This window comes from Neofelis nebulosa, chromosome 4, assembly GCF_028018385.1.
Source record: "Neofelis nebulosa isolate mNeoNeb1 chromosome 4, mNeoNeb1.pri, whole genome shotgun sequence".
Classification (NCBI taxonomy): domain Eukaryota; kingdom Metazoa; phylum Chordata; class Mammalia; order Carnivora; family Felidae; genus Neofelis; species Neofelis nebulosa.
This window is the reverse complement of record NC_080785.1, coordinates 157642372-157666059: the sequence shown is the minus strand read 5'-3', so window position 1 is coordinate 157666059 and position 23688 is coordinate 157642372. Positions and strand designations below refer to the sequence as shown.

The window sequence follows — 23688 nt, the reverse complement described above, 5'->3', positions numbered from 1 at the left end:
TGCCCGAGGTGGGAACCACAGTCTCGTATAACCTCCTACCACTTCTGCCCTATTCTACTGGTCACACAGACCAACCTTGGGGCAGTGTGGGAGAAGGCTCACATAAAAGTGTGCCTCAGGGAGGTGGAGATCGTCAGGGGCCATCTTAGAGGCCCCATGAAAACTATGTAGCTCTGGGTATCCCCGAACCACCCTTAGCCTCAGTTTCCCTTGCCCACCGTGGAAAAAGGCTTTGTGTGCCACTAAGCTTAAAAGATCCACACAGGCATTCCTCCTTGCAGTGTTCTTAGCTTGTTCCCCTTTATCTGAAAGCCAAAAATATACAAACCGAAGGACGTATTGGTTCAGGGTACCTAATTAAGTGGTCAAACCGTCACATAAACTAAGAGATTGTGAACACAAGATACAAGATCAAGACCGCCCTTTGTCAGGAGAGGGAGAGAGATAGCCAGGAGGGGTGCAGGGAACTTTCAAATATTGGAAATATTCTATTTCTTAAGCTAGATCAAGGTCACCTGCTTTGGTATGACCCTCGAGCTAAGAATAGATTCACATTTTTTTTAAACAGTTGGGGGGGGGGAGGAAGACTGCTTCATGATATGTGAAAATTCTTTGCAATTCAAATTTCAGTGTCCAGAAATAGTCTTACTGGCACACATTTGTGCCCATTTGTTTAGGTATCGTCTGTGGCTGCTTTCGAGCTACAGTGACAGAGCTGAATAGTGGAGCCAGAGACGATCTGAATTGCAAAGCTGAAGATATTTACTATCTGGCCCTTTATAGAAAAAGTCTGTGGGGCACCTAGGTGGCTCAGTTGGTTGAGCGTCCCACTTTGGCTCGGGTCACGATCTCTTGGTTCGTGAGTTCAAGCCCCACATCCGTCTCTGTGCTGCTGGCTCAGAGCCTGGAGCCTGCTTCGGATTCTGTGTCTCCCTCTCTCTCTGCCCCTCCCCTGCTGGTACTCTGTCTCTCAAAAATAAATAAACGTTAAAAATTTTTTTTTTGTTTAAAAGAAAAAGTTTGCTAGATGGTGGGTCCGTGGGTATCTATTTTGTTATTTCCTATAGTCTATATCTGAATTTGTTATATGTAATATTGAACCTCATCGAATGATTTGCAATTCCTAGAATACAGCACGTCCTCTCGTCCCTGGGCATTTGCATGGGTGTTCATCTTCAAGGGAGGATCCTTCTTCCAGCTTCTGGTGGCTCCATCACTCCAATCTCTGCCTTCATTGTCACATAGCCTTTTCCTCCTCTCTGTCCATGCCTCCTCTTATACTGGATGCTTGTCGTTGGGTTTAGAGCCCATCCAGGTAATCCAAAACGATCTCTTCTTGAGACCCTTAACTTAATCACACTTGCAAAGACCCTTTTCCAAATAAGATCGCACTAGCAGTCTCTAGGGGTTAGGACCTGACGATATCTTTTTGGCAGCCACCATTCAGCCCCCAACAGTTGGCTACCCTAATAGCTATCAGTCTGTCTGGCACTCTGCGTGGACCTTCTACATTGATTGTAACATCATGCATTGGTCATCGGGAAAATATTAGTTCACTGGTTATGAAGAGGCTTTCGGATTTCATTCTTCAATATCAGAAAGTCCCATTTGTTAATATCACTGCCAATATTATCAGAAAAGCCTTTCAGTGTCAGAAAGCAGTTAAGATCACGGTGACAGAAGCAGGTTTTCCAAAATTCTTATTTTCCTTGGAAAGCTTGAATTCTATCATTGGCAACAGAACTGAGTTGTTTTCCTTGGAGTGACAGCCTCATTTTGTTCATTTTTAAGAAAATGTCTGCCAAACAGCCAAGTCTGAATCATGGTTGGTCAGATATTTCAAATGAAAACTATGTTCCCTGAAAAAAGACCCCAACATTCATTCGTTCAATTGCTCTTCCCTGGAGATGGCCATTGAACTTAACTCTCAGAAGGGCTTTATATACACTCGCCCCTTATGGTAGAAATTGTGTCCCCCTAAAAGGTATGTTCAAGTCCCAACAATCTTCAGTACTTAGGAGTGTGACTTTATTTAGAGACTGGGTGTTGGCACGTGACATCAAGTTAGGATGAGGCCACCAGGCTGCGCCCTAATCCAATATAACTGATATCCGGGATCCTTGCCTAGAGCCTTCAGAGGGAGCGTGGCCATGCTGGCAATTTCATTTCAATTTCTGGCCTCCAGAACTGTGAGAGAATCCATCTCGATTGATTTAAGCCACTCTTTCATGGGACTTTGTTATGACAGCCCCAGGAAGCCAATCCACCAGCCATGATGTGACCTGGTATTCAGGAAGCTCTGTGTCTCAGTCTGCTTGGGAAGCTATAACAAAATACCAAAGGCTGGGCGGCTTAAACAAAAGACATTTATTTCTCACAGTGTGGAGGCTGGAAGTCCAAGGTCAAGGTGCCGGTAGATTTGGGATCTTGTCAAGGCTCAATTCCTTGCTTATAGTCACCTTCTCACATGGCTTCTCCTCTCTGTTTTCCTCTTCTTATAAGGACTCTAATCTTAAGAAGATGGCCCCACCCTCTTGACCCAATAATCTAAATCACCTCCCAAAGGCCCTATTTCCAAATATCGTCACCGTGATGGTTACTTTTAGGTATCAGCTTGACTGGGCTAAGGGATTCCCAGATAGCTGGTCAAATATGATTTCTGGGGGTGTCTGGGATGGTATCTCTGGAAGAGATTTGCATTTGCGTCGATGAACTGAGTCAGGCAGATGATCCTCCCCAGTGCCCGGTGGGGGAGGGGTCGGCGGACATCATCCAATCTGTCAAGGGCCCTAATAGAACCAAAAGGAAGGACAAATCCCCTCTCTTTGTTGGAGTCAAGATATATATACATCTTCTGCCCTTGGACATTGGCGCTCCTGGTCCTTGGGCTTCCGAACTCAGATTGGAACTTACACCTTCAGCCCCTTGATTCTCAGGTCTCAGGACTCACACGGAATAGGAGATCGGATAAATAAATTACAGCCCATCCACTCAGTAGAATTCTAGGTAGCCATTAAAATGAATGAACTAGATTTCCAGGAGACTGCCATGAAAAGGTGTCTGTGTTGTATTACTATGTGACAAAAGCAAGGAGCCAAAGACAGTGTTAAAACAGAAAAAAGACGTTTTCCCCACATTTGTTTAAGTGTGCATAATAAAAGGACTGTTCATAGTGGTGATCTGTTGAAGGATCTCTAGGTTTCCATGGAGATGGTGGGTCTCCTTTGCTGGGAATCCTAGATCCAGGTGGGGTGTGGGGGGCAGTTGTCATGGTTTTGTTTAATGATATGGCGGCCATGAAAAAATCCCAACAGGGAGCCATATGGCCAACTTCATTCTTTAACAACCAGGTGTGAGTAAAACCTACTGTTGTGGCTTGAATTACATCTCCCCAAAGTTCATAGGATGAAGTCCTAACCCCAGTACTGCAGAATGTGCCCTTATTTGGAGAGAGAGCCTTTAAAGAGATGATCAAATTCAGGGGTGCCTGGGTGGCTCAGTCGGTGAAGCATCTGACTTTGGCTCAGGTCATGATCTCACGGTTTGTGGGTTCGAGCCCCGCATCGGGCTCGGTGCTGACAGCTCGGAGCCTGGAGCCTGCTTCCGATTCTGTGTCTCCCTCTCTCTGCCCCTCCCGTGCTCACACTCTGTCTCTCTCTCTCAGAAATAAACATTAAAAAAAATTAAAGGCAAAGACTTTTGTTCGTGCATCTTTCAGATTTTTTTAATTATAAAAATAATACAGTCTGGTTGTTAAAAATGGAAACTACAGAGACGTGCATAAAGAAAAAAAAGAGAGGGAGAAAAAGAGACTTAACTCTTCTCACCTACAACCCACCTCCCAAAGGTAGTCACTCTGAACAGTCCTTTTAATCTGTACATGTAAACACTCAGAAAGTGACAGGTGTGCTTGCCATATTCTCTTCTGTATGCAGGTGAGTGTCTCTTTAGTAACATAATTATACCTTTGGTTTTTCCTTAGATGGTTGAATCTCAGAGTATTGTCTAACTTTGAGCTGCTTTAAAAAATTTTTTTAATGTTTATTTATTTTTTTGAGAGACAGAGAGCACGGTAGTGGGGGAAGGGCAGAGAGAGAAAGAGAGACAGAGAATCCAAAGCAGGTTCTACACCATCAGTGCAAAGCTCCATGTGGGGCTCGAACTCACAAACTGTGAGATCATGACCTGAGCCAAAGTTGGAAACTCAACCAACTGAGCCACCCAGGTGCCCCTTGACTTTGAGCTTCTTAGCCAGGACCTCACTGGCCCTGCTCCAATAGAGAGTAGGAAGAATTAGGAGTTCTACAGACTGCCTGGGACTGCAGGCAAAATTATGTGTACACATCATTTTCTAGGAGGGGGTCCAGAACTGTCATCAAGGATGTTAAAAGTGTGGTCTGCAACCCTTGAGAAACTTACCGAACCAGTGGGCGAAAATGAGGCCAATTGTCGATTTCCATTGGGCAGTTATTCTGAACCCTCCTGTAATTCGAAATACAGATGATAAGGGGACCTGGGTTTAAACAACCCCCCAGTTACTGCACACAGTTACTAGCTGTGTGACCAGGGGCCTCAGCTTCCACTGTAATAATTTTTTTTTCCTATTTAAATCCATTTTTTTAAAATTGAGGTAAAATTCACATAACAGAAAAGAAATAACTTTAGGGGCACCTGGCTGGCTCAGTTGGTGGAGTGTGTGATTCTTTAAACAAATTTTTTAACGTTTATTTATTTATTTATTTATTTATTAATGTTTATTTATTTTTGAGACAGAGAGAGAGACAGAGCATGAATGGGGGAGGGTCAGAGAGAGAGGGAGACACAGAATCCGAAGCAGGCTCCAGGCTCTGAGCTGTCAGCACAGAGCCCGATGCGGGGCTCGAACCCACGGACCGCGAGATCGTGACCTGAGCCGAAGTCGGACGCTCAACCGACTGAGCCACCCAGGCGCCCCACGTTTATTTATTTTTAAGAGACAGGGAGAAACAGATCACAAGCGGGGGAGGGACAGAGAGAGAAGGAGACACAGAATCCGAAGCAGCCTCCAGGCTCCGAGCTGTCAGCACAGAGCCCGACGCGGGGCTTGATCGTGACCTGAGCTGAGGTCGGACGCTTAACCGACTTGAGCCACCCAGGTGCCCCTCTTTTTTTTTTTTTTTTTTTTTAAATTTTGAGTGTGCGATTCTTGATCTCTGGGTTGTGAGTTCGAGCTCCACGTTGGGTATGGAGATTGCTTACAAAGAAAATCTTAAAAATAAATAAATAATTGTAAAGTGCACGATTCGGCAGCATTTCATATGTTCCCCCATGTTGGGCAGCTATCATTTCTATCTAGTTCCAGAACGTGTCCATCACCCCAAACGCTACGCGGCCCTTTGCCACTGGCGTCTTTCACTCAGTGTAATGTCTTCTAGCTTCTTCTACGCGGTAGCATGTGTCAGTGTTTCCTTCCTTTCTACGGCAGGGTAACATTTCATTGTGTGGATTTATCACATTTTGTCTATCCGTTTACCTTTTGATGGACATTTGGGGTGTCTCCATATTTGGCTATTTTGATTAGTGCTGCTCTGAACCTCCTTGTGCAGGATTTGTCTGAACGCCTGCGTTCACTTCCCTTGGGTCTCTACCTAGGAATGGGAATGCCAGATCACATGGTCATTCCGCGTTTAACTTTCCAAGGAAATGCCAAGCTGTTTCCCACAGCTGCCGCATCATTTTACATTCCCACCAGTAGTGCATGAGGGTTCCAACTCTTCCGCAGCCTTGCCAATACTTGTTATTTTCTTTTTTGATTATCGATGGCCTAGTTGGTGCGAGGTGGTATCTTGCTGTGGTTTTGATTTACAGATGCATAATATTTTCAAGTAGTATTTTATAAAAACAAAATCCATGCAAAAGATCTGTGCTTGAACAAATCATCAAAATCTTTTTATTTTTTATTTATTTTTTATTTTTATTTATTTTATTTTTTATTTTTTATTTTAGCACAGGCTCCTTGCTGCCTGTGCAGAACCTGACGAGGGGCTCCAACTCAGAAACTGTGAGATGGTGACCCGAGCCGAAATCAAGAGTCTGACGCTTAACTGACTGAGCCATCCAGGCGTCCCACAAATCATTAAAATCTTAATGAAAATAGGATCCAACCCTGCATTTACATACTCACCTCACTTGCCTCACTCTGTTTTAAATTGTGATATTTCAGGGTGCCTGGGTGGCTCAGTCAGTTAAGCAACTGACTTTTTAGCTCAGGTCATGATCTCACAGTTGGTGAGTTCAAGCCCCACATCCGGCTCTCTGTTGTCGGTCCACAGCCTGCTTTGCACCTTCTGTCTCCTTCTCTCTCTGCACCACCCCCTCTCTTTGTTGCTCTCTCTCAAAAACAAATAAAAATTTGTCTAAAAAGGTAAAACAAAATTGTGAGATTTCATTCATTGTGGATTTTGTTGCCTTGATTTTATTTTTTCAATATTGCTTTAAAATTTTACTTACACTTTTGTCACCATAAAAAATGACAAAATATTATTTATTTGTATTGCTTTTTTTGTGTGTGCCCTCCCCCCAAAACGCTGCACCCCAGACCAGCCAACACGTCTCCTGCTTCCTCCTCACTCCGTTCTGCCCTGCATTCCAGCGGCTTCTGCCCGGTCACGCGGCAACTCCCGCGCTGACCTCGAGGGGGCGCAGCTTCCCCGCGCTTCCTCAGCCAAGGCATCTCCTTCCAGGCCGAGAGCTTGAGCTGATTTATTAACATCTCCTGGCTCGGTACCTCTTCCTTAAGGTGGAAATGATAACGTTAGGCAAAGAAGGTATGAAAATGCCCTCGCTTATGGCTCAGCCCCTACCCAACACATAATATCCAACACAATTGTAATCATATTTTTGTTTTTGTTTATTTTCATTTATTTTGAGAGAGACTAAGTGTGAGCAGGGGAGGAGCAGAGAGAGAGGGAGAGAAGAATCCCACGCAGCGTCCGCACTCAGTGCAGAGCCCGTTGCAGGGCTGGGACTCACCAACTGTGAGACCCCCACTCCAGCCGAAATCAAGAGTCGGCTGCTCAACCAACTTAGCCACACAGGCACCCCACATAATGGTAATTATAACTTTTCCCTAAGAACAGGTATGGAAGGATATGTTACACTTTTACTGCACAGAATTTCAAACCCCAAACTAGACAGAATGGTATCATGAACCGAGAGCCCCAGATCCAACTCCTATCACCCCCTGGCCAACCCTACCCCATCCACCTTTTCATCTGGGATTATTATTTCAAAGTTAATCCCAGTCATTCTAGAAATCTTACTATTCTATAAAATATTTTATTGCGCATCTCTAAAAGATAAAGACATTCTTTTTATAAAAACACCTTATACCATGATACCATTACTTCACTTTAAAAATGTTGCCAAGGGGCGTCTGCGTGGCTCAGTTGGTTAAGCAGCTGACTCTTGATTCCGGCTCAGGTCATGATCTCCGAGTTCATGAGTTCAAGCTCCGTGTCGGGCTCTGTGCCGACAGCTCGGAGCCTGGACCCTGTTTTGGATTCTGTGTCCCCCTTTCTCTCTGTTCCTCCCCCATTCGTGCTCTGTCTGTCTGTCTGTCTCTCTCTCTCTCTGTCAAAAATAAATATTGAAAAAAAAAAAAAACTGGGGCACCTGGGTGGCTCAGTCGGTTAAGCTTCCGACTTTGGCTCAGGTCATGATCCCATGGTCTGGATCGTGAGTTCGAGCCCCGCATTGGGCTCTGTGCTGATACCCTGCTTTGGATTCTGTGACTCCCTCTCTCTCTGTCCCTTCCCCTTCTTCTCTCTCTCAAAAATAAATACACATTAAAAAATAACGTAAAAAAAAAAATGTTACCAAGAATTCTTTAAAACCTACAGATTCCAATGTAGCTGACAAACGTTGAGGTTTGAGGCTCGGACCTGTCACTCCCTTGCCAAGGGACCTTGGGCAAATTGTTGAGCTTCTCTGAAGCCTGTTTTCATCCTTGGTAAACCAGGGTAGCAAAATGAAGCTCCCGGTTCCCTGGGGAGAACTGGAGACAGTATGTTATATTATCACCTGAAGCTAAGAGGTCCTCAAAGTATAATAACACAATGATGGTGCCATGAATATAGTAACATGACAGAGCAGTGGTTCTCAACCAGAAGGTGGAGGCGGGGATTCTGGTCCCCAGGGGACACTTGGCAATGTCAGGAGACATTTTCGGTTGTCATGATCGGGAGAGGTTGGTGCCATTTGCGTCTAGTTGGTGGAGGCCAGGGATGCGGCTCAGCACCCCTGTGAGCTTCCCGTGTGAAATCCGAAACAGCCCCGATACTTGGAGGGCAGGGAGAGACCAAAGAAAAGCCGGCCACTTCTGATGGGTGGGCGGCAGGTTTGATAAGCAAGGGAGCCTGCAAGGCTTGTCTTCAGTGGCCACAGATGAGTTGATCGTCACACCTGCCAGCCAGAATCTTAACATTTATAGAGCGGCCTTAACTGGGTTCAGTCTCGTGCGCAGTCCAGATGGTCCTCACACCACATCACTATCTCAAGGCTGTGTCCTTGGGGAGCATCTCGTGTGGGGAAGGCCAGCGGAGTGAACGCTCCAAGGACAGGGGAGGGGGAGCCTCCACTTGCCCAGGTCCAGCTGGTGGGTCAAACCTGCAGTCACGTGTTCCTGATGGCCTCCTCCGACATGCACACCCCCACCACAACAGGTGCTCTGGCCCCCAATATTAGCAGGGCTGAGATTGAGAAACCCTGCTCCAGAGACTTGGATTTCATGAACACTTGCTGGGACATTGACATTGGGCACTTTGGTTTCTGACTCCACCACTTGTTGGGTGAGACTGGAAATAATAGTAATTAATCCCGGCTAACATTTCATGGGCCCTGTGCACGCCCCAGGCATGGTGCTAGGCTCACTGTGTAAGCGAATTTCATTGTTTTACCAACCCTGGAGATTGTTAAGAAAACTTAAGCCCAGAGAGGCCAAGCGGCCCATGCACAGGGCTTCACCTATCTGGGCCTCGTTTTTTTTTTTTTTTTTCATCAGTGGGACAGGATGATAATATCTGCTTCTCGGGCACACTGCCCACGCAAGATGCCAACCAGCTGGCACCTCATGGACCCTTAACAAATGGCCTCTGCTATGATGAGTGTATTAGCCCGGCACACAACGGTTAACCATCAAGGCTGGCTGAGTGCCTAGCTAAGCCAGGGCCCGAGAGCCACACAATTTCTTTCATTATCCCAGTTGCTGGGTGAATTGGCAGGGAGAGACCTGGGAAGTACCTAAGACAAAAGTTACTAGGATTGCCGGGGGCTTGTCTTCCGGGCAGTGCTGTGCCCAGAAAACTCTCTTCTCCAGCCTACTTCCTCAGAGGATTTTAAATCGACCCTGCCACCACCAGCAAGAGTGAGAGGGAGGCCAGAGCTCCTGAGGAAAACCAGAAGGTAGGCACCGCAAGGTGTCCCTCCTGGGGGAATCCAGGCTTGCTCAGTTGCCTGCAGTGACTAATAGAAGTCAAGGAAGATGGACAGTTGTGGATGAGCCCGTTGATGTGACAGTTAATTTAGTGAGCACCTGCCGTGTGCCAAGCATTCTGACCTTGGCAGACAAGTCTTTGCACTAATGGAACGCATGTTCTTATGGAGAGACAAGCAGTAAACAAGCAAGAAGAAACCTATCAGCTGGTGGTGAGTACCATGCAGAGAATTAAAATAGGGCAGTGGCAGGGGCGCCTGGGTGGCTCAGTCGGTGGCTCACTCAACGGTTGGTGAGTTCGAGCCCCACATCGGGCTCTGCGCTGTCAGCACAGAGCCTGCTTGGGATTCTCACTCCCTCTCTCTCTGCCTCTCCCCTGCTTATGTGCTCTCTCTTTGTCTCCCTCTCAAAATAAATAAATAAACATTTTAAAAAATAGGGTGTTGGCATTGGGAGTGACTTAGGGAGGTCACTGAGCAATGTGATGGTCAGGGAGAGCCTCTTAGGATGTGGCATGTAAGCTGAGGTGTGGGTGGCAAGAAAGGATTCAGATTGGGGAGTTCAGGCGCAGCATGTGCAAAGGCCCTGAGGCTGCAGTAAAGCTGGTTGTCTTAGACCAGGGGTTCTCAACTAAGCATGATTCTGCCCCCAAGTAGACATTGGCAATGTCTGGAGATATTTTTGATTGTGACAGCTTTGGCGGGGGGAGGGGGGCTGCTGCTGGTACCCACTGAGTAGAGGCCAGGATGTTCTCAACATCCTACAATGCACAGGATGGCCCCCACTGCAAAGAATGATCTGGCGCCAGATGCCAGTAGGGCTGACGTTGCAAAAGTCTGGGCTCCAGGAATAGAAAGAAAGCCTAGTGTGAGGGTCAAGGTCAAAACCTTCCAATACTCCTGTAGATGTGAGGAGGTGGTAAGTAAGGGCACAAGGCCATATGCTGGGGTGGGGTAGAGTCCAAGGGGCCTATTGGAGACCGAGATAAATGGAGGAAGGAACAGAGATTTGGGGGAGGCAAATTCAAGGTCAGGGGATTGGTGAGGAGGTGATAGGGACAAACCTAGATGGACCCTGGGGTCCAGAGCTGGGGCCTGGGTGAGGTCAGCAGAGTGCAACTAAATCAGAGGGCCTGGGTGGGTCATGGGAAGGTGGCTGGATGGCCAGGCTGGGTCTGAGGGTCCCTGGAGGAGAAGGGACCAGACCAACACTCACTCCCCGACCGGACCCTTCCAGGCTAGTGAAAAAGTTGTTGCTCTGCTCCTCAGTTTTCCTCATTTGTGAAATGGTGACAGTCAATTATGTTATAACATTTTTCAGGTCTGTGCAGGAAAAGTTAATTCAACAGGCCTGGGTTGTCCACATTCTGGACATGAAAGGTTTGGCCCTTGACCGGCTCCTAAGAAGTGGCCTCTAGGCCCTTGGAATGTCTTGCCTGATGGGGGTGTGTTTGTTCATCTGGGGGCCTTGGAATATACCAGAGAGTCTGTGCTAATGATGCGATTTCTGGTGGGGGGACTTGGGTCACGTGGTGCCAGCTCTGGAGGGGCTCTGGAGGTCAGCCATGTCTGTGTGACCAATGCCCAGTAAAAACCTGGGCACCTAGGCTCAGCTGAACTTCCCAGGCCGGCAACCCTCCGAGCCTGCTGTCACACGTCGTCGCCGTGAGAGTTAGGCGCCACTCTCACAGCCCTGCTGGGGGCGGACACTGGAGGCCCGAGCCTGGTGTCCCTTGGATGCTGCCCTGCACGCCTCTTTCCTTGGCTGACCTTGATCCGTGTCCTTTCATTGTGCTGCCCCATAACCATGAGAACAGCTTTTCCGAATTCTGTGAGTGCTTCTAGCAAACCCTCACATCTGAGGGTGGTCTCGGGGACCCCTGAAAGGCAGACTCTTCTCCTAAGTGGACAAGGCAGAGAAGGGAAGTTGAGGCAGAGAGGAAAAGATACTGCAAAAGCTCTGGCTGTTTGGTTGAACCGATACCAGAATTTCTGAAACGCCCGTATGTAGAGCGGGGACTGGACGTTCAAGCACCCAAATGCCTTGCTCGCGTCGGGTGCATCACGGGTACGTTGGGCATTCGTTTTGCTTTTCAGGCACATCACGCTTCCTTGTGTGCTATCCCGAGTGGACTGCCTCTCTCTCCTCACCCCAGCTCGCCTTCGAGTAGCTGTCACTCCCACTTCACGGATGGTGCGGCCAGTGTCCCAGGAAAGAGGCCACTTGCTTAACTTCTCCAGGACAGCGATGGACGGACGAGCATTCCCACCAGACCCATGGACTCCCAGGTATACGTTCCTTCTGCCTGTGGTTTGTTAATATCGAGAGGTGGGTGGGCAGGACTCAGATCACCAGGGCGTTTTCAATAATGAGAAGGTCTTTCCCTGGTCCTAGAGGCCATGTTTTTGGTTAATCTTTCCCCCCAGCTTTATTGACAGATAATCAGCGTATATAACACCGTGTAAGTTTAAGGTGCCCGACGTGTTGATTTTGATGCACTTGTATCTTGCACGATGGTTACCGCAGTAACGTTAGGTAACACCTCCAGCATGCACATAATTACTGTTTCTTTTTAGTGGTGAGTGCCTTCAAGACCCATGCTGTTGGCAACTTTCAAGTATATAATACAGTGTTATTAACTGTAATCACCGTGCTGTGCATTAGATTCCCTAGGTCGGTCTTCTTCATCTTCTAACTGGAAGTTTGTAATCTTTTGACGGACAGCACCCCATTCCCCCCACCCCCTTTCCCTCGTAACCGTCTCTCTGTTTCTGGGAGTTTGGCTTTTTTTAGATTCCACATAGAAGTGAGATCTTACGGCACCTGTCTTTCTCTGTCTGGCTTATTTCACTTAGCACAACGCCCTCAAGGTCTATTCACATGTTGTCACAAGCGGTGGGTTTTTTTTTTTATTATTATTTCAAAGAGCACATCTCAGTTTGATATGGGCCGGTCCTGAGCCACCCCTGGAGACGTGCTAGTCTCCCTTCTTATCTGCGAGAGCTGTCTCCACGCCTCCACGCAGGCGAGGAGATCTGGCTAGAATGGATTTAAAGCTGATTTCTCAGGTTCTCGGCCCTGCTGACGTTGGGGGAACGGATCCTTTTCTCTGGCGGGGGCTGTCGTGTGCCTTCTATCTAGGGTGCTGAGCGACGTCCCTCATCTCTACCCACTGGGCACCAGCAGCCCCCGCCTCCCCCCGGCCGTGACAACCAAAATGTCTCCAGGCATTGCAAGTGTCTCCTGAGAAGCAGAATATTCCCCAGTTGAGAACTGCTTGTTTAAGCGGTACACCCAGCGCCCGGACCTCTTTGGAGGGGACAGTGAGCGCAGGATGAGGTGGAGGTTCCACTCAGTGTGTGACCTTCTGGCCTGACCAGCCAGGACCGGCAGGGCTCCCAGCCCCTGACAGTTTCCCTCTGCACGCCTGGGCCCAGGCTCAACTTTCACGGAGGCCCAGGGGACCTAGGTGTTCCAGAGGCTGGCTGGTCCCCAGGTCCCCATGCTGGGCTCCAGGAAACCATAGTTGCTGTGGTGACTGCTGAGCTCTTGGGGTGAGGAACCAGCTGGTCGAGGGGCAAAAGATTCCAGTGCCTGGAGCAGCCAACCACATCCAGGGGCCGGCGTCTCCCCATTAGTGCTCGCAGACTGAGCAGAGGCGGCTTCAGCTCCCCAGGGGGGCCGGAGGGGACGGGGGGGGGGGGGGCTGCGGGGCGCTGAGGGGGTGAGACCGATACCCCACTCCAGATGGCCCTGCCCGGCTGTCCTCCCAAGAAGGCCACCTGGCCTCCGGCTTGAGGTCTCTGAATCCCAGGCCCTTCCCTGGGGAAGGGTCATCCAGGCAGACAGGCAGCATGAGCGTGGGTCCCCTCAGCCCGGGCACCCGCCGGCGGCTTCTCCAGGGTCTGGCAGGCCCCCTCCCGGCACCTCGGTCCAGCACTGTGGCCGTCTTCATCAGCACCGCGATCTCAGGTAAGGGGCTGGGAAAGGCTGGGGGGCTAGAGGCAAGCAGGTACTCTTGGGGAGGGGCGAGGTGGCCAGGGCCTGGCTCGAGGGCTCCTCTAGGAGACCTGGATAAGAATGCAGCCTGGCCGGCGGCCCACGTGGGAACCAATGAGAAGGAGCCTCCTAGACCCTCTGTTTCCTCCTCGATAATCCAGGCTGAGACCCTGACTTGACAGGCTTGCTCCGAGTGGCAAATCTTATTGCAACTAACATTTATGATGAAGGTATGACGCGTCAGGCTTCAAAAGCGTAAGAGGGGCGCCTGGGTGGCTCAGTCGGCTAAGCGTCCGACTTCGGCTCCGGTCACGATCTCGCGGTTCGAGGGTTCGAGCCCTGCGTCGGGCTCTGTGCGGACAGCTCAGAGCCTGGAGCCTGCTTTGGACTCTGGGTCTCCCTCGCTCTCTGCCCCTCCCCCATGTGCGCTCTGTGTCTCTCTCTCTCTCGAAAATAAACAAGCATTAAAAAAATCAGAAAAAAAATTAAAAGTGTAAGAGCCTTGCCACCGCCCCCAAGACTTGCATGACCCGACTCTCCTCACCTCCCGTGTTGATCTTATATGGCCCTTCCCCACACCCGCATGCTGTAGTCACGCTGGGCTCCAACGGGTCTTGGAACCCTTGAAGCCCCAGGCCCCATAAACCGGAGTCATTTCCGTGCTTATTTAACAGGTGGCTTCTCTAAGCAGAGCCGCGAGCTCTGTGGGGGCAAAGACTACGTAAAGTAGTGTGTTGGCAAATATTTAATAGCCCGTGCCCCCCCCAAATCTAAACAAGACGACACGAAACGAAAAGCACCACCGAGTTGTGCTGTCCGCCAGTTTCCATTGTGTGACTCCTCCCGCCAGGGTCAATTTCCAGCTGCCGCCATGACTTCTCTGAACGCGGAGTCAGGCAGAGATGTGGCGGTCTTCCGCCGTTCTCTAAGATTTCCCCGATACAAAATCAATAGCCAGGACCAAATGCAAGAACAGACCTCACAGGCAAATGCCAAAAAATAATTAGGAAGTCCGTTAAACACCTGACCCCTGATTTCAGCTCAGGTCATGACCTCATGGCTGGTGAGTTCCAGCCCCGTGTCGGGCTCTGCGCTGAGCGGGTGCAGAGCCTGCTTGGGATTCTCTCTCTCTCTCTGCCCCCTCCCCCGCTTGCTCTCTATTTCTCCCTCAAAATAAATAAAAATAAACTTAAAAATTAGGAAGGGATGAGTTTTGAGGATTTGCCATCTCTGCTCTTTCCATCATAAGTTTAGATCATTGGATTTTTCATGATGGCTGCGTTAACGACTGGTTTACAAAGATTCCTGGAGATTTTAGCAGTCGCCCCCCGCACCCCCCAAGCCAGTAGGACTGCATCATCCATGTACGTCTTGCTTGTCACTGTGCCCCGGATGCTTAGCAAGGTTCTAAGCAGAAAGCAACTTCCTAATAAATCCTCCGTGGGCAGATGTAAATGACCCATGGAAAGGATTAGACAGGCACAGGAAGGGCATGGGGTAGGAGGCAGATCCAAGGCTGGCACCCAGGGATTGGGCAACCTCTTCATGCCAGTGGCTTTGGGAGCCCTTCCCTGAACACTCCAATGACCTCCCCCTGACCAGGTGGAGAGGACCAATGTTTCTTCAACATCTGTCTCGCACAAGGTGCTTTTAGTTGTAAGATTCAATAGCTCGACCAACGCCTACTAAGCACTTGGGTCGAGTGCTAAGAAACCAGCCATGACCAAGATGAGCAGAGGCGCTTGACTTTGGGCAGCTCGCAGCCTTGCAAGGTAGAAGCTTCACCCCTGTTTTACAGAGCGGGAAACTGAGGATGACCTACCCCTTGGCTTCAGACCGCACAGTGAAGTCAGGGGCACCGAAAGGTCTCGGGGTCCAGGTTTTACCCTCAGTAGGGCTGCCGGAGTCTAGCAAAAGCGAAAAACCAGGACACCAGTGAAATGTGCATTTCAGATAACACCGTGAATAATCCTCCAGTGTAGGTATTTCCCAAATAGTGCGTGACATGGGACAGACTTAGGCTAACAGATTATTCGCTGTGTATCTGAAATGCAGCTTCGACTGAGTTTATCACATGTGTACCTGTACCCAAACAGTGCAAGGAACAGGATATACTTGAGCTATTAAGTTTTTCACGGTTTACTGAAGTGCAAATTCAGCTGGGCATCCTGTATTTTATCTGGCGACCCCAGGCTAGGGGGACAAATCATTCTGGTTAGCGGAGACGGAGGGGTTTCCTGGGATGTGGGGATTTTAACACTAAGACCAGGAAAGTCCCTCTTTGGTTTGCCTCATGTCTGTTTTTTTTTTTTTTTTTTAATGTTTCTTTATTTATTTTCAGAGAGAGAGAGAGACAGAGAGGGAGAGAGAGTGTGAACCGAGGAGGGGCAGAGAGAGATTGGGAGACAGAGAATCCCTCCCAGAGAGGGAGACAGGCTCCACACTGTCAGCACCCAGAGCCCAACGCAGGGCTTGAACTCACGAACTACGAGATCATGACCTGAGCCAGAACCAAGAGTCGGCCACGTAACTGACTGAGCCACCCAGGCGCCCCTGCCTCGTGCATTTTTGTATCTTTTAATTTGCCCCGTGGGGCCCCAGCCTTAGTGGGGGCAAACGAGGCTGAAAGCACAGCCGTGGGGCAAGAAAGCGTCCTGGTTTCCTCCCACTGATGTCTTCTGCGCTCTTCCTTGCAGATATGGACGCCGAGAGAGAAGCTCTACAGAGCACCGCCTACCCCAAAGTGCAGAACTTCTGCCAAAGGCACGGTCTGATGTTCGAGGTAATTGCCCCCTCCCTGCCTCAGTTTCCCCTGCCCTGAAATTAGGGAACAGAGCTGTGCCACCCAGGCTGCCACATAGGACCTTTTGCTCCAGGGAGCTCCACGCTGGTGATGCACCCCGTGGCAATGGAAGTCCTCTAAACGGGCAGGGGGAGGGATTGTAGCCACAGGCACCGTGGTTAGAGCAGGGGGTGTGGCAGTGTCCTGGGACCCTGCTCCCTGGGCATGTCCCTTTACTGCCTTTTGTTGTCGGTCTGCCCTGCCCTCCTGGCCCTCCCTGCGCTGGGACAGCTTCAGGGGGAGTCTAAGAGGACCGTGGGGTGTTTGGGGGGCACACGGGAGTGGGCTGGGCCTTTCTCGGAAGCAATAATGGTGTGCCTGCCAGGCACGGTCACCGCAGACCCCAAACAGAGTCCCCTATGACTCTTAGCACCAATCCGGGGGTGGGAACGTTGCTACTCACGTGTTACCAACAGAGCGTCTTTGGAGTTGACACTGACTCCTTGCCATTTGTGACAGCGATCCGTCACATCAAAGGCCCTCTCGATTATATATAAACACACCATGGTTTATATGTCACTAAGAAAGAAACGGTGCTGGGACTCTGCCTGCCATGGATCATGAGACACAGCTCAATGGCAGAGGCTCTAAAAAGGAAAACATACACGCTGAGAACTGATGAAGGGCCTTTCATGTCCAGGCAGGTGCTATGTGACAAACGCTGTAAACAGCGTCGATGCCGGGGTGGGAGGCAGCGGCCCGCAGCGCCGAAGGCTCTTGCCCAAGCCTGGTGGCTGACCCTTTTTCCCCTCTGCATTCAGCCACATTCAATACTAGTGTCCTTTTATCCTCGTGTTCCAGTTCGTTAGGAATTTCTGCGTCTTTCCCTCTGGCCAAAAGAAGTTAGGGAGGGAGGGACATTCTGAGTCCCATTCCCCGCCCCCCTGCCTCCCTATCCCAGCCTTCTGCCAGCTAAGCTTTGCTACCCGAATTGAACCATTCCCCCCGGCCCCCCTCAGGCAAGCAGGCAAAAGTGGACCGCAAGCGTGCGGTTGCTAGGGAGATCCTGCCAAGTCCTATGTCGGCCAAACTAAATACCCTTCATTGCAAAGAAAGTTCTGAGAACAAGTGTGGACATGTCCTCATGACTGGCCGGCCATCCTGCCGGATGCCCCCCATCTGGGTCTGTCTGATGTCTTTCTCCTGGTTACACTGGGGTTACGGGCTTCATTCAGGTTCTTTCAATTCGTACATCCCCCTTTGGGGTGAGACTGTCAAAAATTATTGAAAGAAACTTTATGCCTTTGTCAAAGGGAATTGAAAAACAAAACTCACCCACTCTGCCACCTCCCTGACAAACCCACGCTTGTGATCTCCAGGTTGTCGATCTCAGGTGGGGTATTCGGAACACTGAGGCCACTGAGCACATGACCACAGAACTCTGCTTGGAGGAACTCGACCGGTGTCGGAAAACATCCACAGGGCCGGCTTTTGTTGTGAGTCTCTTGGGAGGGATGGGTTGGTGCTTACTTCTCATTCCAGCAGCAGTATGTGGCCCCTGCTCACTAGCCAAACCCATCCGTGGAGGAGAGATGGTACTTCTGCTCTAGTACCCAATTTCCATAGCCTGCCCATGGCAGACATTGCTAATCGATCCCAGTACTCATCTTCCACAGAGCTAGCTGGGATGCAGACATTAGCAGCCAAGTGGAAGCAGCAGGTGAGTTGGAGAGCAGAGGGTTGGAGCCCAAAAGAACCTTGGGATTTGCTCTGGACCTTCCCCCCAGCTTTCCCAACTCATGCACTTTTTGCGTGTGGAACCTGGGGATCCTGGAAAACCATACAGAGGATGGAAACCCACAGGATGTCGGGAATTTTTTTCTCCTCTGTGCCTCATGGTGTTGGGAATGGCCTCTGGGGCGCCATCTAGAGCCTGCCTCTGGGAAAACTTCTTCCTGTGCTAGGTGGGGCCAATTTTTCCATGTTGCAGGGAATTTTCTCTCTACCCATCCCAACAGCACCCTCTCTGTCACTGAAATAAACCCCAGCTCACGATTAGTGGTTTAGGCTACAATCGGCAAATGTTATTCCACGGTCCTGATTTATCACACCAGCACGTTCCAGATACATTAAATATGACATTTGAGCTCTCAAATCCTAGAGCAGGGGTCAGCCAACTATAGCCTAGGGGGCAAATCCGGCCCATTGCCTGCTTTTGTAAATAAAACTTTATTGGCGTGTAGCATCCAGGGCCGTTTTCCAGCTACGAACAGAGAGCTGAATACTTGTGACAGAGGCCACCTGGTCTGCAGAGCTGAAAAGATTGACTATCTGACCCTTTACAGAAAAAGTTTGTTAACCTCTGTCCTAAAAGGTAAAGAGGGAAAAAGTCTTGCCCAAGACATCTTAGTCACAAACAAGCTTTGAACTATTCCAAATAAAAAGAAAAATCCTCTGGAACCTCTCCTGGAGATAAAGTAGAATGTAGGAGAGGGTGGTCCCCATTATTAAAGCTGTTTTCTGGGGGCGCCTGGGTGGCTCAGTCAGTTAAGCAGCTGACTCTTGATCTCAGCTCAGGTCTTGATCTCAGGGTTGTGAGTTCAAACCTTACATTGGGCTCCATGTGAGCCTACTTAAAAAAAAAAAAAATTAAATACAATGAAATAAAAACTGTTTTCTAGGGAAATAAAGAGAAATATATGAGAGCTGCTTGGCTTTAGAAGGGCACTGTCTAGGGCAATAACCATGATCCATCTGCCGCAAACTTTAAGGTGAAGAAATTAAAATTGGGGCACCTGGGTGGCTCAGTGGGTTAGGCGTCCGACTTCGGCCCGAGCATGATCTCACAGTTCATGAGTTCGAGTCCCGCGTCAGGTTCTGTGCTGACAGCTCAGAGCCTGGAGCCTGCTTCCAATTCTGTGTCTCCTACTCTCTCTGCCCCTCCCCCACTCGCAGTCTGTCTCTCTCTCTCTCTCTCTCTCTCTCTCTCAAAAATAAATATTCAGGGGCGCCTGGGTGGCTCAGTCAGTTGGGCGGCCGACTTCGGCTCGGGTCATGATCTCGCGGTCGGTGAGTTCGAGCCCCGCGTCGGGCTCTGTGCTGACGGCTCGGAGCCTGGAGCCTGTTTCAGATTCTGTGTTTCCCTCTCTCTGACCCTCCCCCATTCATGCTCGGTCTCTCTCTGTCTCAAAAATAAATAAACGTTAAAAAAAATTTTTTTTTTAAATAATAAATAAATATTAAAAAAAAAAGAAATTAAAATTGAGTTGAATTAAAATTTCAGTTCCTCAGTCCCACTGGCCACGTTGCAGTGGCTTAGTAGCCACATGTGGTGGCTGGCCACCATATTGGACAACACAGAGGAGCATACTTCCAACATTGCCAGAGTTTCTAGCGTTGCCTTAGAGATTCGATCTCCCTAAAAGAAACTAAGTAAGACCTGGCTGACACATATGAGAAGCTTTCTTTGTTATGTGTTAAGTTTCATGTGGACAGTCCGGCTTGCATTTTCAATCTTTTGCTCTATACCTTTCTTTGTATGTTGGTTCTGCTTTTTTTTTTCTTCTCCTGTTTTATTGAGATATTTTCTGCCATCCAGCATTGTAAGTTTCAGACGTACAGCGTTAATGACTTGACTTACACAAATTGTAAAATGATGACCATAATAAGTTTAATTAATATCCATCATCTTATATAGATACGAAAAAAGAAAAAGAGAAAAATGGTTTATTTATCCTTGTGATGAGAACTTGTAGGATCTACTCTCTTAGCAACTTTCTTTTTTTTCAATTTTTTAAATTAAAAAAAGTTTTTTAATGTTTATTTTTGAGAGAGAGAGACAATGAGCGTGGGGAAGGGGCAGAGAGAGAGGGAGACAGAATCTGAAGCAGGCTCCAGGCTCTGAGCTGTCAGCAGAGCCCGATGCAGGGCTTGAACTCACGAGCTGTGAGATCATGACCTGAGCCGAAGTCGGACGCTTAACCGACTGAGCCACCCGGGCGCCCCTCTTAGCAATTTCCAAACACACGTGCCGCAGTGTTAAGTATGGTCCTCAGGCTATTCATTGCATCCCTGCTGCTTGTTTACCTTATAACCGGAAGTCTGTGCCCTTCGAGTCCCGATGCTTTAATTATCGTTGCTTAAAATGCATCCTAGTGTTTGGAGGCGTCTACCTTCCCTCTTCATACATTCCCCACCCTCCACCAATCTTCCAATTTCGTTTTCCAAATGAGCCTGATGATTGATCATTTTGTGGCATTTCAAAAAAAAAAAAAGAAAAGAAAAACTTTTTTTTTTTTCCCTAAAGAGAAATGGGCGATGGGGGCAAAAAGAACTCCAGGAGGAATTCGATTTTGCAACCCCAGGTGCAGGCAGTAAAAGCACAACGCAGCTTCCAGGTGGCATGGGGGACGGGATGATGATCCCTGAGCTTTCCCCAGGTCCAACCGGCCTAGGGACCTTGCTCGTCCTTCCAGAAGGGATCCTTGGGCCGCCGGGGTGACCTCTACCCACTTCCGGCTTTCCTCCCAAACCGAGCATCTCCCCTCTGTCACCTAAGGGTCACGGCATCATTCTCCTTCAGTGGCTTCGCATGGGGGTCTTCCCGTGGAGATCAGGGCTGCACCAGGGGCCCTTGGAGAGGTGTCTCTCTAGCAAATAAGTCATTAGGCAGCACGAATAGCAGAAGTCAACTCCCCGTGGTACTTGCTTTAGAGGCTTAGTTCTCCTGGGCCACCAGCAGCGTAGGTCCTGGCCTTTTTCCTTCAAGCTCTTCCTGTTCTGACTCTGGTCCCTCAGGCAGGAGAATTTTCCACCCTCTGCCTCCTTCCTAGGATCAGTGGCTTGTGGCTGGCCGGCTTCTCCAACTTCTCTCACTGCTCCAAGGCTGGCACTGCGGGAAAGTCCCTTGGAGAGTGGGCTCCTGTTCAACCTCCCTCCATCACAGACTCCATTTATCCAGGTTTCCTGGGTGCACATGCCTGCAATATTCTGGTACAACTCAGTGAAGAGGGGAGGGGTGATTGCTTCCATTTTATGATGAGGAAACTCAAGACTTGAGGCTCGAGGTCCTAGGCCTCCTCTAGCCTAATTCTCTAGCATTCCAGTTTGCACCTTCTGTTGGGGCAGAAAGAGGGGCTCTTGGGGTTCTCAGCATTCGGACCAAAGTCTTAGGGCCACATCACTCCCCACACAATCTTGCCCACGGGGATGGCCTTATGTTTTACCACTGCCCCTCTTTGTTGGTATTTCAAGTACCTCCCCAACCCCAGCTTTCCTTCTCTGGGCTCTTTACCACACTTCCTGCCACAGGGCCTTTGCACATGCTGTTCCCTCTGGTTGCAAGGTGCTCTGCCCAGCGCACTCTTCCTTGTGTCTTGCTCTGCAACTCAATCCTTAATTCTAAATAAAGACAGGATCCACCCTGCACGCTTGAGACCCATCTGCCCCCAGGACCACATCATAGCATGAGATTTTGGGCAGGGCCGACGGAGATCTTAGCTTTTGTCACGGCTCTATTTCTGGGGCAAGCCAGGGCCAACCTATAAGAAGCTGTAGTTTTCTCTCCCTCTGCCTGTCTCTTATAAGGACTCCTGGAATCGCACTTGGGGCCCCGGTAACCCAGGAAAATCGCCCCAGCTCAAAATCCTCAACTTACTCACATCTACAAAGCCCTTTGTGTTCGCCATCATCCTCCAGACAAATGGAACCGATAGGATATAGAGAGACACACATAAGAGGAGATTTATCAGAACTGGCTCACACTGTCATGGAGGCCAAGAAGTCCCGCCATTTGCCATCTGCAAGCTGGCGAACCAGAAAAGCAGGCGGCGTAATTCAGTTGTCGGCCCGCGGCCTGAGAATCAGGGGGCTGAAGATTCCAAGTCCTGATCTGAGTCCAAAAGCATGAGAACCAATATCTACGGGCAGGGGAAGAAGGATGTCTCAGCTCAGGCAGAGAGAGGGAAACCTTTCCTCCCTTTTTTTTTTTTTTTTTTTTTTTTTTGGTCATATTTGGGCCCTTGGTGGACGGGATGAGGTGTTGGGGACGGCCATCTGTTTCGCCCGTTTCACCAATTCAGTCTCCTCCAGAGACACCACCCCGGACACACTCAGAAATCATATTTGACCAGCTATCTGGGTATCCCTTAGCCCAGTCAAACTGACACCTGAAATTAACCATCACAGCCCTTTTCCATACAAGGTGCATTCACGGGGTCCAGGGATTAGGGTTGGATATCTTTGGGGGCCATTGTTTAGCTCCCACAGAGGGTTTTCTTTCTTTTTTTATGTTTATTCATTCATTTTGAGAGAGAGAGAAAGAGTGTGTGAGCGGGAGAGAGGCAGAGAGAGAGGGAGCGAGAGAGAGAATCGCAAGCAGCCTCCATGCTGTCAGTGCAGAGCCTGACACGGGGCTCGGTCCCACAAACCGTGAGATCATGACCTGAGCCGAAATCAAGAGTTGGGTGCTTAACCGACTGAGCCACCCGGGCACCCCCCACAGAGGGTTTTTCCAGGCAAAAGATTCCATGATGGCTGACACGGGATCAGATTCAAAATTTACCTGCTGGATGTCCCACGTCTCAGGTACCCTCACATGCAGGTGCTCTAAGGCTCTGCCTGCACCTCTTACTGGACTTATCGCCGTGGCACCACAGCCAGGCCCATCTTGGGGGGCTCAGTGTGTCTCACCCAGGGCCACCGAGCTAAGTGCCCATGCCGAGGGTTGAACGCGTGCCCCTCTCTCTGCCAGGCCCTTCTCGGTGACCAGTACGGCCCCTGTCCAGTCCCCACGCTGATCGAGGAGAAGGAGTGGGAGGCTCTGAGGGCCCAGCTGACCTCCAAGCCACGCGACCTGGAGTTGGTAGCTCAACACTTCCGGAGGGACGAGAACGCCGTGCCCCCCGCCTACCTGCTGCAGGCCCTGGGCACCTCGGAGGCCTGTGGGCCCGAAGAGGCCACGCTGACCTCAGTGCTACGCTCTGGAGCCCAGGAGGCCCGGAGGCTGGGCCTCATCACCCAGGAGCAGTGGCATCGCTATTGCTGGTCAGGTGAGGCCACTGGGACGCCCCCTCAGGGTCCACAGGAGATGCCCCATGTTCAAACTCGCTCATTGCATACTGTCCCAACACCACAGCCCGTACCTCTGTAAATGTCAAACCAGCCTAACTCCTGGATCCCTGGTTCTGGAAGGGGTTATTTGACTGATCCAAGAGTGCAGCCATGTTCTGGTTAATTCTCTGCCTCTTAGGACCCTCCTTTCCTCTCCTCCTCCAGCTCCTTCTCCCAGGGAGGCTCCTGGCCCTGGGGGAAGGCTTCTGAAATGACTTGCTATCCTGGTCTGTCCGAGACTTTCAGGGCTGAACCCAGATAGTCCTGGAAGATGTGAAACTGTGGGTCACCTAATTTTAGCCCAAGAGCCAGCCCCTGCTGGGGA

The 23688-nt window shown here is 49.7% G+C and overlaps 1 protein-coding gene across 4 annotated transcripts in view; it reads left to right on the top strand.

Moving 5' to 3' along the window:
• Nucleotides 1–9256: 9256 nt before the first annotated feature.
• NWD1 (NACHT and WD repeat domain containing 1) overlaps nucleotides 9257–23688 on the top strand; it is a 74611-nt gene continuing 60179 nt past the window's right edge. Inside the window, exons 1-6 of one of the 4 annotated variants that reach the window (XM_058727555.1) lie at nucleotides 9259–9684; nucleotides 11569–11760; nucleotides 11899–11933; nucleotides 16168–16253; nucleotides 17633–17749; nucleotides 23005–23302. In XM_058727555.1, coding sequence (XP_058583538.1) covers nucleotides 16170–16253; nucleotides 17633–17749; nucleotides 23005–23302 — 499 coding nt within the window. In that variant the 5' untranslated portion in view covers nucleotides 9259–9684; nucleotides 11569–11760; nucleotides 11899–11933; nucleotides 16168–16169. Of the gene's footprint in view, nucleotides 9685–11568; nucleotides 11761–11898; nucleotides 11934–16167; nucleotides 16254–17632; nucleotides 17750–23004; nucleotides 23303–23688 lie in introns of those variants that run through there. The other 3 variants (XM_058727556.1, XM_058727554.1, XM_058727557.1) reach the window with 3 other exon arrangements.